At 42.9% G+C, this 12,441-nt stretch overlaps 1 protein-coding gene across 1 annotated transcript; it reads right to left on the reverse strand.

Annotated features, from left to right (window-relative positions):
* Positions 1 to 2,796: 2,796 nt before the first annotated feature.
* LOC142585138 (uncharacterized) lies at positions 2,797 to 8,232 on the reverse strand. Its single transcript, XM_075695663.1, has 4 exons — positions 8,074 to 8,232; positions 4,953 to 5,778; positions 3,222 to 3,286; positions 2,797 to 2,923 (listed from the first exon to the last, which is right to left on the reverse strand). Exons 1-3 carry the CDS (start codon positions 8,108 to 8,110, stop codon positions 3,265 to 3,267), a joined length of 885 nt encoding a protein of 294 aa, XP_075551778.1. The 5' UTR covers positions 8,111 to 8,232; the 3' UTR covers positions 2,797 to 2,923; positions 3,222 to 3,264.
* Positions 8,233 to 12,441: the final 4,209 nt, after the last annotated feature.

The raw sequence follows: 12,441 nt of genomic DNA on the forward strand, positions 1-12,441 counted from the left end.
TTCACACGCAAAACCGCAAGCATTTCTGCATGATCAGGTGTACATTTTGATACAACCTTACACTTTTCAGCTCACACTAAGAACGTTGAAATGCAGGGTATGTGGTCTCTTGGCTCTGTTTGAGAACTATCGAGAGAATTTGGCTATCTTACACCTTTCCCTAAATTGTACACAATAATCTGTCTTTCCCAATTCAAACATGCGTCGATCGTCTGGAATCGCGTTTGTAGAACGAACAGTATGATTAAAGATTGTGTCCAGAAAAAAATTTCTAAGCATACATCATCACCGCTTTCCTAACACATGCACAGGACCTTGTTCTAGCACCGTTGGATAATTGCATTGCCTTTCCTTCGCTGCCGAGGTAATCGCGCAGACCTTTTGCTTCTTGTCAAGCTCCTTCACGGTATCCTTAAACTGCGCCGAAATCCTGAGTTTCATGATGTTCCGTATTTCGGGCAAGATCACCAGAGAACATATATCTTTCTATGTTCCTGCTTGTCATCACCAACACTCAAGCAGCCACAGAATAGAGTAGTCCTGATAACCGCTTATTTTCATGATCTTGATATTTTTCATAATTCGCTGTCATTACTGTTTTCCGAGCTTTGTGTTGTGTCTTTGTTTCACATATTGTTCAACTGTCGTTCTCCTGCTTTTGTTTTGTATTCACCTTGCGCCTTGTTGTATGTATTCCCTTCTTTTCAAGATTGTTCTTCTTATTCATGTTTTCACTTATATTCATCTGCCCTTACTCTTTCTATTTTTTAATGAATGTGTGCGTCAGCAATAAGACCGCATGGTTGTTTCTGAGCAAGATAAATAACTGATTGATTGATTGAGTATTCGGAATACTATAAGGATGGGAAGTTTTAGATGATAAGGAGTCTATTGAACTAAGGAAAGTTTTTGAAAAGCCTAGTGACTCGGCAACGAAGTATTCAACAGATGTATGTGCAGAAGTGACTGCATGCAAATTTCTTAACTATGCTATAATTAAAAAAACACTTTCTGCAAATAGCACATCTTTACACATTGCACAGAAGTACTAGAAGACGTGAACAAGTCAGAAACAATATTTGACTAATATAAAATTTCACTAATTATGTTTATAACTCAGTATGTGACTTCATATGGCCTTTTACGAAGTAAACTACATCCACTTTTAGAGAGCTTTGAAGCTAGCCCCATTATTTGGATAAGGCTGTCAAACTTGCTGCAAAAATGCACTGATTTTGCAAGTGCTTTTGAATGAAAACTGCCCTTTGTATTATGGTGCTCGAGAATAACTGCAGTGCCATCGTGTTTTGTCACGCATTTTGTGGACATAAATGTCTAATATGGTACTATCATCAGTGTGTGTGACAAGTACTTTGCGTTGCGAACTCACCGGTGATAGTTTGTAAATTGCGAGATCTCCCGTGAAGAATTAGTTTAAACTTAGTTAGCACAGGTATGGTAATTTGTCGATATTGTATTTATCTTTCTCGTCCAAATAATGTCTACCTCTTAGAGTAGTCCCGCTCAGCGAGTAGTTTTATGCTACATGTCACACGCATTTCTGGAAAATTCAGTTAACGCTAACTAAAACGATTTATAATGTATCGAATATAATAAATTTTTTATAGCTGAACGGCTCTAAAGCCCAAAGAATTCCTTTTTAGAAAGGCTCTTTATAAAAATAGGCATAGGAGTATTAGATAATGCCAGTCTGCACCAAGCAATCTGTGTATCCATGGGGGCAGAGTGGTTTTGCGATGTTAAATGAAGGTTCGTGATACTCTGAACGTGAACTCACTGGTTCCAAACGAGAACTAGCCTACTATATTGTTTCTGAAACTTCTTTAAATATTGTAGACGGTGATATGTTGTTGGACTTATTGCCATTTGTTCAAGGAGCCTAAGGACACAATGCAGCGGTACGAAACAACCCCTGAGAAGGACACACATATACGCATGTTAGAGGCGCTACTAACGGCTACTTTATTCGAAGTGCCACATGTTACTGGAAATATAGTTTACCGGATACAGAGATTCGACAAAACTAACAGGCACAATGCAACAGGTGTTCATCAAAACGAGCAAAATTATTTGAAAGATTTCAAGGAATCAAAGTAAGGACAAGCTATGCTTCGCAACTGGGACATGCAGGGCGTGTCTTTAGACGGTACATTCTTTATAGGAAGTTTATGAGCGTAGGGAACGTGACGTCTTAGCTGAGCACATTCTAGGTGAGGCGGACATGTTTTGTGTCGAAGAACATGCGTTTCAAAAGGCTAATTAAGAAACATTCTCTATCAACTTTCCTACTGGAGCCTTGAGGGCAGTTATTTATACAACCACGATCGACTAAGTACGTGATTGTTTAAACATCTCTTCGCGCTCTGTTTTGATAGCAGAGAAGCGTCTTCATCTGCTAACATCAGCAGCAAAGTATGCAAGGCATTTCCGAAGAATTGTAGATCAGCTGCTCGGGCAACCTGAAATTAAATGCCTGCATTTGATTTCATGCCATATGCTTACGTTTTGAATATAAGCACCGATGCCACGGTCTCAAACTACTGCTGGAACAACTTATTTTATTTCTTCTGACCGCATACTGAGGTGTGGTGGTTTATTGTACAATTATGGGCTAGATAAGTAGCTGTAGTGTGTGAATGATCTTTGAACTGATCATTGGGGGCATGGCTCATCATCCCAAGTAGTATATATTGCGCGAAAAGTTTGTGTAACATGTACGTTGTTATGGGCTTCTAGAGCTTGACTAACCGGAATAATTAGGAAGACGACACGTCATTCCTGTTGAAAGATTGGCTGTTTTATTCAGTTTGTAGTAAATGAAGTTATCCTGTTTAATTGCCTATTTTTTCGCATTGGAAAATTTGTTGAATTAATTTATTGTCCAGGAAACCGCAGAAAGTATCTGGAAGCAGAAAGAAAAACCAATGTGGTTAGAACTCGTGCGTATAACTTCGAAAAAGGGAGCAAAATGTAATATATTTTTATTGTAAGCTTGTCGACAATAACTACCTGAATTAAAAAAATGGTTACAATGTTTCATTAGCTGAACTGGGTTTCACAAAGTACTTAAAATTTCACAGAGATTCTATGGCTTAAGATTTGGGAGACTCCTCAAAACGGAGTGAAAGCATTTAATTTTGGCAAGGTAATAATAATAAAAGGAGGTTACGAATACAGTTGTGTATGAAACACCCACTCACATTTAACTTTTGTGGAATGTCCAGGAACGGTCCCATTTGTTTGTTATTGCCTTGCGGGTGATTGGCTAGAAAGTAAGCAAGGAAGTCAAAAGCGTTAGTTAGCCTTGGGGGAAAATATTGTTTCGCATATTTTTAGGTTAGTATAAGAACAAGCTACTTTCTTTCATTTCCTCGCAACATGTCCAAAAAGAAAATGTAAGAAACATCAATTACTAAAGAAAAAAATGCGGATGCGGTATTCAAGAGATGGTTACCGGCCGCTATGAATTTCGTCCCAGCCTGGCTATATGAATGGAAATCAAATGTTCTTTTTTTTCGCGGGCAGAGAGAGGTCGCACTTAGCCCTTGGGTTCCAACTTGTGTGATTATTGCAAAGAAGCTTTACGTCTTTGGTTATGGTAACAAAGATTGAAAAACACTTATTCTTTCAAATAATTTCGCAAGAATATTTTAGAGTCTACAACGCGAAACACAGCTGGGGCCTGAAGTAAGCTAGCTTTTGCTGGGCTTTGCTAGTTATGGCAGAAAGCAAATAAATAATTACATGCAACGTCGAAATACCTCCAGGTGAAATTTCTACAAAGAGATGTCCCATATTTTTGCATGAATATATGTTGCAGTGAAAATAGTAAGAATGACGATTAATATTTATCAGCGATAACACATACAGTAGCAGCAGTATTCGCGACGGCCTTGATCATCCGAGTAGCAACCAGCCGAACGTAATCTTCCTGTTTTCCACCTGTCCTGCATACCTCACATCTTGCTGAGGTGTAAGCACAAAATGCAGATAAGAGTGTCACAATATCTTTCGGGACTAGCTAAGAGCCTAATGTTTAATTATGTCATGAGATTGGGGAAATTGATTCAGAATAAACTAACTTGAAAATGTAATTTTAAATCGCGAGTGAATGTCTAGTTGTGAGGGAACCACAGTGCTCTGGAAGCCTGCAACTCAATATAAATGGCATGTGCAGAAGCTTCACAGTATCACATGCATGGGCGCGGAAGGAAAATGGAGACAGGAGAAGCTATTGTGTTGCTTACAAGCTACCCAATATTTCTGAACTTACACGCATGAATTGTAACTGGCATTTTGGGAAGTTTGGTTTACTATTGGTGTCAGTTAAGTCGAATATGCTTGAACTCAAACATGTTACGAGGCTGCGGTTGCTGCATGGCACAAGATGTCATAGAATGATTTTTTGGAAGGCGTTTGTTATAGGAGTAATTTGATTTCGTAAAATACTCGAAATACATGTATTCACATTACACGTCTGAACGCAGCGTAAGGAAACATGAATGGGGCTACGTCAAACTTGTAAAATTGGTGCTCAGTATTCTGTCATTGTCACGTGTGATTGAAGAGCGGTAAGTTTATTTCGACAGAGCGTTACAACTTGCGTAGCTGGTGTATAGGTAAAAGGTAAAGTTAGGAAATATTTATGTGGATTTGGTGAAATAATGCTCAGCTTTTACTGGTTGTAGCATACCGCATTACCCATTTATCACCAACTAAGGAAATAGTATAAAAAGAAAAATTCACGTCTCACTTGTGTTGCGCACAGAATATGTTTCTCACTTCCAGACCCCAAAACGCACGCCTGTTAACGCGTCGGGAGAATGTCAAATCAGGTATTCAATAATATAACTCTTGGAGTCAACGTACTGCTCACGGAAAAGCTTGAGTGATGAAACAGGGGTTTACAGCTTCTATGGGAAAATTCTTACCTGCTGCTGCTAACACTGGCAGCTCCACCAAATCCTGCAGCTGCACGGGGGCTTCCTGCAGCACCCTGGCTAGCGGCAGAACCAGCAGAAGACGAAGAGGCTCCAAGGCCTCTAAGACTTTCTGGGCCCCAGGAGAAACCGTGGCCAGGGTAGCCATAACCATAGCCACCGAGGCCGCCCCAGTAGCCGTTATCGCCGAAGTAGTCTCCGGGAGTACCGTAGAAGTATCCGCCAAGAGGAGCGCCAGCTAAGCCAAAACCATAGCCATCACCGAAGCCGTGTCCGTAATATGCTGGACCATACACCGGCCATACATTGTAGCTTCCAGGGTACCATGGCCCTGAGATGACTCCACCGGGCAGGAAGCCTCCGGCTGCTGCACCAGGTCGGCCACTTGAGGGTGCAGCGCTCGGACCAGCAGCGCTCGGACCAGCGGGGGAAGCGCCGGCAGCAGCGGGGGATACGCCGCTCGGGCCACTAGGGAAACCGCCAGGGAAACCACCAACGGGAAATCCGCCAGTGCCACTGGGATAAGCTCCTGCGGATCCACTTGGCCCATTGAAAACTGGAAAGCTTAAGCTTGGGCCACTACCTAGTGGGCCAGCCCTGGAAGGTGCAGCAGGTGCGCCAAGTCCGCCAAATCCTACAGGTCCGGCACGTCCACCAGATGCGCCAGGTCCGCCAAAACTGGCAGGTCCGCCAGCTACAGCAGGCCCGCCAGCTCTGGCAGGTCCGAAACTGCTACCGACTCTGCCGGGTCTTGCGCCGGCGCCGCCAACCAAGTCAGTCTTTACGGAGGCACGTGGCGCAGCATACGCCAGTGAGGCTGCAATTAAGGTAAAACAATAGATTTGCGGCCCGATTATGGTGGTCATCCACAGATGTGCTGCACTTACAAGCACAGACACCAGCAGGCGATCATAGCAATTTCGGAAAAAGAGTACTCCCTAGGAACTCATACAGTCAAGATTTAAAAAGCAGCAGCGACAGAAAAGTTTCAGCCTACTCTTGTTACTGTACATTGTTTCTTCTGTTGCTTTTATTATGCGCAAAATCATTGTTCATTAATAGAGAGGATGAGCAAAACCAGAACGAGGTAAAAAGCGGGAGCCAACGTTTCCACAGGTGGATTTGTCTTCTTCAAGGCCATTTGTCGAAACATTGCCTCCTGCGTTTACCATGTTCTCGTTTTCCTCATCGTCTTGAATTTCCATTTCCTGCCTTCCCCATGTTGTCCCTGTTCAGTATTAGGCATTATTCCTTTTATTCTGGTGAAAGAGCTTTCTGGATATCGGATGTTTGTTATATGTGCTATTAAAGTGCTGACTCCATGTAGGGAATATATTATGTGCGTGCTATATAACACGAAAAAGCTGTGAACGCTTTAGCTCCGTAGTAGATATTTTTTGAGCAAACGCCATGGCTACAATGAGAAGCCGGTTTTACGAATCTAGGCGCTACCTGCAGCTGAATAGAGGCTCATGTAAATGACTAAGCGGAATGTACAGCAAGCTTAACTAAAAACCTTAACATTTCCCTCATTATATACAAAAGAAATCTCACAGGTAGAGCCGAAGAATTGAGGTAGTGGAGCCAAATCAAAGCGATAAACTGCCGCCTGTCTGTAGCACCAGCGCTAAAATTATCCATATAACAAGGAAAAGTAGACACTCATTTTGGACATCTAATTAACGTAATTGAATTCAACTGCACATAATGCAGAATCTGAAGCGCTCCTGTAGAAGTGGTAGGTTTCCAAATGTGAACACCAGCGGAATCGTCCACGCTGCACTAAAGGGACTGACGCCGATGTTAGGAGACAGCGCGCTGCCCTAAGATGGCGCTCTATAGCCCGTTTTAATAAGTCTTCCAATGATTGGTGGAGGTACGGGGTGAGTAGCTTTGTGGCCAGCAGGTGACTTATATAGAGTGAAGAGAATTAATAGCTATAGGCATCCGAGGAGCCCCTCAAAGCAGTGCCTTTTGAAGCGACAACACCTTTCGAGAGCGCTCTTTAGGGAACGTTAGATAATATCACGATCGTTTCTGAATCGTTGTTTTTCCTAAACTTCATGGTCTCCGCACTCGCGATCACAGCTGTATAAGTGGAACTATGCGATCATCGTGGCTTTAATCATTGAGGACTGAATCTTCTAAAAAAAGAACGATCAGCTGCCATATTCAAGAAAATTCAGTTCTGGTATTTATTACTGAACGTATCAAAAGTGATAATAAAAATTAAATTAAGAAAGAAATCAGAAGAACAGAAAGCCCACTGTTTGATGACTGTTCAAACCATTCGCATTAAGAATATAATTGCTTATGAATGCTCATATTATTATGCCTCCATTTCGTTCCTAACCTATATGGCATCATATAACCTATCCATCCATCCGTAACCTATCCATAAACCGCCGTGGTTGCTCAGTGGCTATGGTGTTAGGCTGCTAAGCAAAAGGTCGCGGGAACGAATCCCGGCCACGGCGGCCGCGTTTAGATGGGGACGAAATGCGAAAACACCCGTGTACATAGATTTAGGTGCACGTTAAAGAAACCCAGGTGGCCGAAATTTCCCGAGTCCTCCACTACAGCGTGCCTCATAATCAGAAAGTGATTTTAGAACGTAAAACCCCATAATTAAATTTTTTTTAACCTATCCGTCCATATATAATAATAAGAAAACACTATGGCTCTCAACAGAGTTACTTCATCTGAAACTGACTGTTAATATTACGTGTTTGGGGGGGGGGCTATTTCTATTTCTATTTTGTATATATATATATATATATATATATTGTATTCGCACTCAATTACGGAGTCAACCTCGCGAGATTTTAACTTTCCCTGCACAAAAACGGTTCAAATTCTCGACAGTACCATCGAATCCTTGACATCAGCGCGACTTCGTTAGCTTTGCGACTAATACGGGATATTCGAAAAGTGCAGTTTACCCTACATTTTATTCTGCAAAAATTCATCAAACATTGTCCCAAAACAAATGGGTGCAGGCCGTTTAAGAAATTGCATTTAAGAAACTGCAGCCCAAATTTTGATCTGTGTGTTTTAAACTTTAATTTCTAAAATGCCGATCTCAAGCAAATAAGAAATTGCAGCTTCTCACCAGCAGACAAGAGCGCGATGGTAACGAAGGTCTTCATGACGGCTGTTTCCTGCGGTGGCTCTGGTTAGACGACCTGCAGAAGTGCGAATTTCAGACTACAGCACTGCTTATTATATAGTTATCAGCCAACAATGGGGGCTTGGGAGTACAATGCCTTGCTAAGGCATTTTTTATGTTTATCAGTAGACATGATCACTGTGTTAAAAAAAATAAACCCCATTTATTTTTCGCGGTGCAGCGTCATGCTGGCTTTCGGGGTGACGTAGAGGACGCGTACATGCGGTAGATGTTTCAGCTTCCCGCGTTTCTTTCTTTTCTTTTGCTTCTCTCGCTAGCCCGAGCCTGGTGAAACCGATGCGTTCTACCATTAGGAACACAATGTAAAGCGACTACACAATACGCCATATTGCTATTGTTAGTCATCGGTGACACAAAAGTCAGGTTAAGGCACGTCTCCCAATGTAACAGCACAATAGTTTCTGCCCGATGCCAGCTTGCGCTGCGGATGAATTGCAGGAAAAGAAATAAAAGGCGTTTTCTTTATTTGTCTTATCGTTCTATAGCCAGTTTGACCTTGCGGCCATCTCAGCTACCATTTCCGCGTTAATTGCGAATTGAAATATATGTTCATGTGTGGTCCTGCCCTAAAAACAAGTTTTCTCGGCAAGCTTACGGGCCCCACCTACATGCGCAGCTATTGCTCTTTTTCCCAGCCGACGTCAGCAACGTTTACGAGGACTGTAATATTGGACAAAACAATGAGAGTCGCCGCGATGGGTTAGTTCAGGCTTTTCTGTTCATTGTTCTCCCTAGTTAAGGATTTCTGTTAAAACCGCTCACGTTCCTTGCTCCTATTCCCCTCTGACTTGGTACGAAAAATCAGATGGCCTATCAAAAGGCCGGCGGCGTTTAAGTAGTTGGAAACTGGTTTTGTTCATAAGCTAACCCAAGCCTAATACAGTCACCTTCCACTTGTGAAAGTACCAGCTATGTGAGCGTATGGCGGGATTCCTATTTTAGGAGAACACGTGTGCATCGTTCTTATGGACGGTTGAACGTCTGTTCACTACGCAACTAGTTTAGGGACGCTTTTTACACAGTATTGGCGGTGTTAGTGAAACTTCATCGTCTTTCAGCAAAGTAATTTTGCCTCTACTATCCCTGATAATTACTGACTGGAGAATTCTTGTTCAGGGAGAGAAGAGTTGGGTGATGTCTCCAGATGGTTGATGGGAGATGCCCCACGCGATAGGAGGATTCATATTTCCTCCCTACATTAAAATAGTAATCGCTTTCGTGACTCTGAACATACCCTGCCTTGGAAATTTTTGTGCGTATATTTTTAGTTTTTTTATTGCCTCTGTGTGACTCAAGAACGCGGACCATGAAATGCTCTTCTGTGTTTCCACTTCTCTCAAAAGCGCGCCGTAATAATAAAGAAAGTTGTGGGACGCGCAATAACAGTTTTAGCGGAGGGGGAGGGGGATTCTGCATTTGTAGACGCTCGTAAACCGTATGCATGCACTCACTGAGATTGCTGTGATTAAATTTTATTGGCAAGCAACTAGAGAAACCCCTAGTCAAGGCACCGTGAAAGAGAGCGAGAGCAAGGAGACGAAAGGCTACCACACATCTGGGGTAAGAAAAAGGGGAATAGAAAGAGAAAAAGAGAGGGAGAGTGGAAACTGTGGAAACCGCTAGGGAAACCACCGGCAACACCGACAGGGAATCCGGCAGCGTCACTGGGAGCACATCATGTGGGTCCGCTCTGTCCACCAGCAGAGGGAAAGCCTGTGCTTGGGACTCCGCATACGAAAGAGCCACTGACACCCGGTTGACATAGTCGGCCAGCGCCGACAGAGGGAACAGCTGAAGTTACACTGCGTGTTACTATTTGTTATCGAGTGCAGCATCATATATAACCTGCTATTTCTGATGGGAGAGTCAATATATATATATATATATATATATATATATATATATATATATATATATATATATATATGGCACATATATATATATATATATATGTATCTATGGCGCGAATTTTTAATAAAGTTGTCCTTTTTCGATAACGTTCCAGCTAGGAAACGTGGCAGACTATTGCAAATTACGGCTTCGCAGGAAGGATAAAACACACAGCACTTTAATTTCTCCCCGTCTCAATTTGCCTCAGGGCTGAATGCAATTTCGTGTGTTTATTACAATTTCGAACAGCAAATTAAGGTTATACATGCCACTAGATCAACGAATACACTGTTGGGAACGTAAATGACGGCACGGGTCATCTCCTGTTCCCTCATTAAGGTTTTCTATTCCTTTTATGAACGTACATATTAATAGGAAGTAACTAATGTCTAATTTCTATCTAAATGTGCAAACCACATCTAGAATAAGCTTGATGAACGAAAAATATGGATATTTTCCGGCAACATTTTGTGCAGTAGGGTTGAAACTCCCTGCAGAAGACTGGACGCAGACTTCACTCCAAACTACATAAGGCTTTGCTTTAAAGCCCATGTCATGTGTCAAATATATGTGTAAAACCCATTTGCTTTACATCCCATGTGTGACAGCCCTGCAAGGAAAGATCTTGCACCGGTCTGTCTCCTCTGACCTTGTTTTCAAAAGAAAGCGTTGCGGCTCGGGGTAGCGCTTATGCCCGGAATCCACCTGGCACAGCGATGAGTATGCCTGGTGGTAGGAATGAAGGGAAAAGGGTTCATTTTACATTATTTACAGTGGCTCAAGGTACGGAAGCCGAGTCGATGTAGGAGCATACTAAACGTCCGAGTTCACATCAGGACACGTCAGCGCACCTCACTTCGGCAAATGTCTCAGCTTATAAAACGGTCGTCTTCCCCAGGGGAGTGGATTATGGAATCTCATTATTATATCTCGGCCCATCACAATCGTCGAATCGGTCGCAAAATGCCTCCCATGATGTTGCACCGTTCCGCCGGACTCTGCCTCGTACGTTGCACCTTCGACCCCGTATGTGGCGCAAGCGTGTAGCTTTGTGGGAATCCGAGGTTGACGCTCTTCCCAAGGTAGCCTTCAACATTAGCAACTTTCACCTATTAGTTCAGCTTGTCAGGGTCAGGTTCAGGTAGAGTGATCTTTGCGGTAATCACCGCTTTTACGGAGGACGGTGGCTGTTGTCGCTTCGCCAGTCGCGCGTCAAACTTTTTCCTCGTCTGGGGTTTCAGTTCTAATCTAAAAAATGATGCTTGCCGCCTGTCATTGAATGTTGGTCGAATGCATATAGCCAGAAACTTTGTACACAGTACGGAAACCCAGGAAGGAAAATTTTATATATCTTGCTTGTAGGCAACTCCGCAAAAAAAGGGCTGAAGGTATATACGTATCTCCGACGAGGAATGCGTCCACTAGTAAAATCAAATAACTGGGTTTAACGTCCTAAAACAGCGTACGGGTTATGACCGACATCGTGATGAAAATGCTCGATTAATTTTTCGACAGCGGGGGTTCCTATCAAGCGCAACTATCCAGATAAACGAGTGTTTGTTTTGCATTGCGCCCACATAGAGATGCGTCCGCCCGTGCCGGGATTCGAACCCGCGACCTCGCGTTCAGCAGCAGAGCGCCGTGACTACAAGTTGTGTCCTAGGGCACAAATACCAACCAGGTTGAGAATAAGATCTTTCCTGCAGCGAGATTTTGTGATGGCGTATAACTTTTATGGATACCTCGAAATGTGGCTTTTGCAGCGATGCGTACAAGCGTACTTCAATATTTTGTCGCATTGTGGCAGGTATCATCATTTAGTCGTCCTGGTGGTTTATTGAAAAAAGAAATGGCTGACAAAAAACACCTGTTGTAGCGTATCTCGAAAACAAGTCAGTGTCAATGACGAGTCTCAAATGATAGGCTTGTACGATATCGTGTGTATAGTGTCCACTTACTTGCTAACTCTCTACGTACGTATATCCAGCCACGATTCGAACGTCGGTGAACGTCGTTTCAGCTGTCGTGTCACCGTGTAGCCGCTGTCCTCGTGCAGTCAGTGTCATTGGGCAGGCTTTCTCGGTATCGGGCCGCATTTAAGCATTTTTCGTGAAGGGCATTTTTTCACCCCGAAAACTGTTGTGGGCTCTATAAATACACTGGAAATAAGGTTGCAGCTGGTGTGCATCATCAGTATGCGTAATAGAGATCCGCTCTCCGCAGCAGCTGGGCCAGTGCCCAGTCTAACCAGCGTCAATAACTTCGCACAAGTCATTTGCAAGGTCATTATGTCATGATACGATTATTAGGAAAAACCTAAGTACATGTAGTTGGTCCAATAAGATGTCGCAGCTATCACAGTGCTTGTGGACTCGCACAAGATGGTGGGACTTAATTTTA

This window comes from Dermacentor variabilis, chromosome 6 (genome assembly GCF_050947875.1).
Source record: "Dermacentor variabilis isolate Ectoservices chromosome 6, ASM5094787v1, whole genome shotgun sequence".
In the NCBI taxonomy this organism is placed as follows: domain Eukaryota; kingdom Metazoa; phylum Arthropoda; class Arachnida; order Ixodida; family Ixodidae; genus Dermacentor; species Dermacentor variabilis.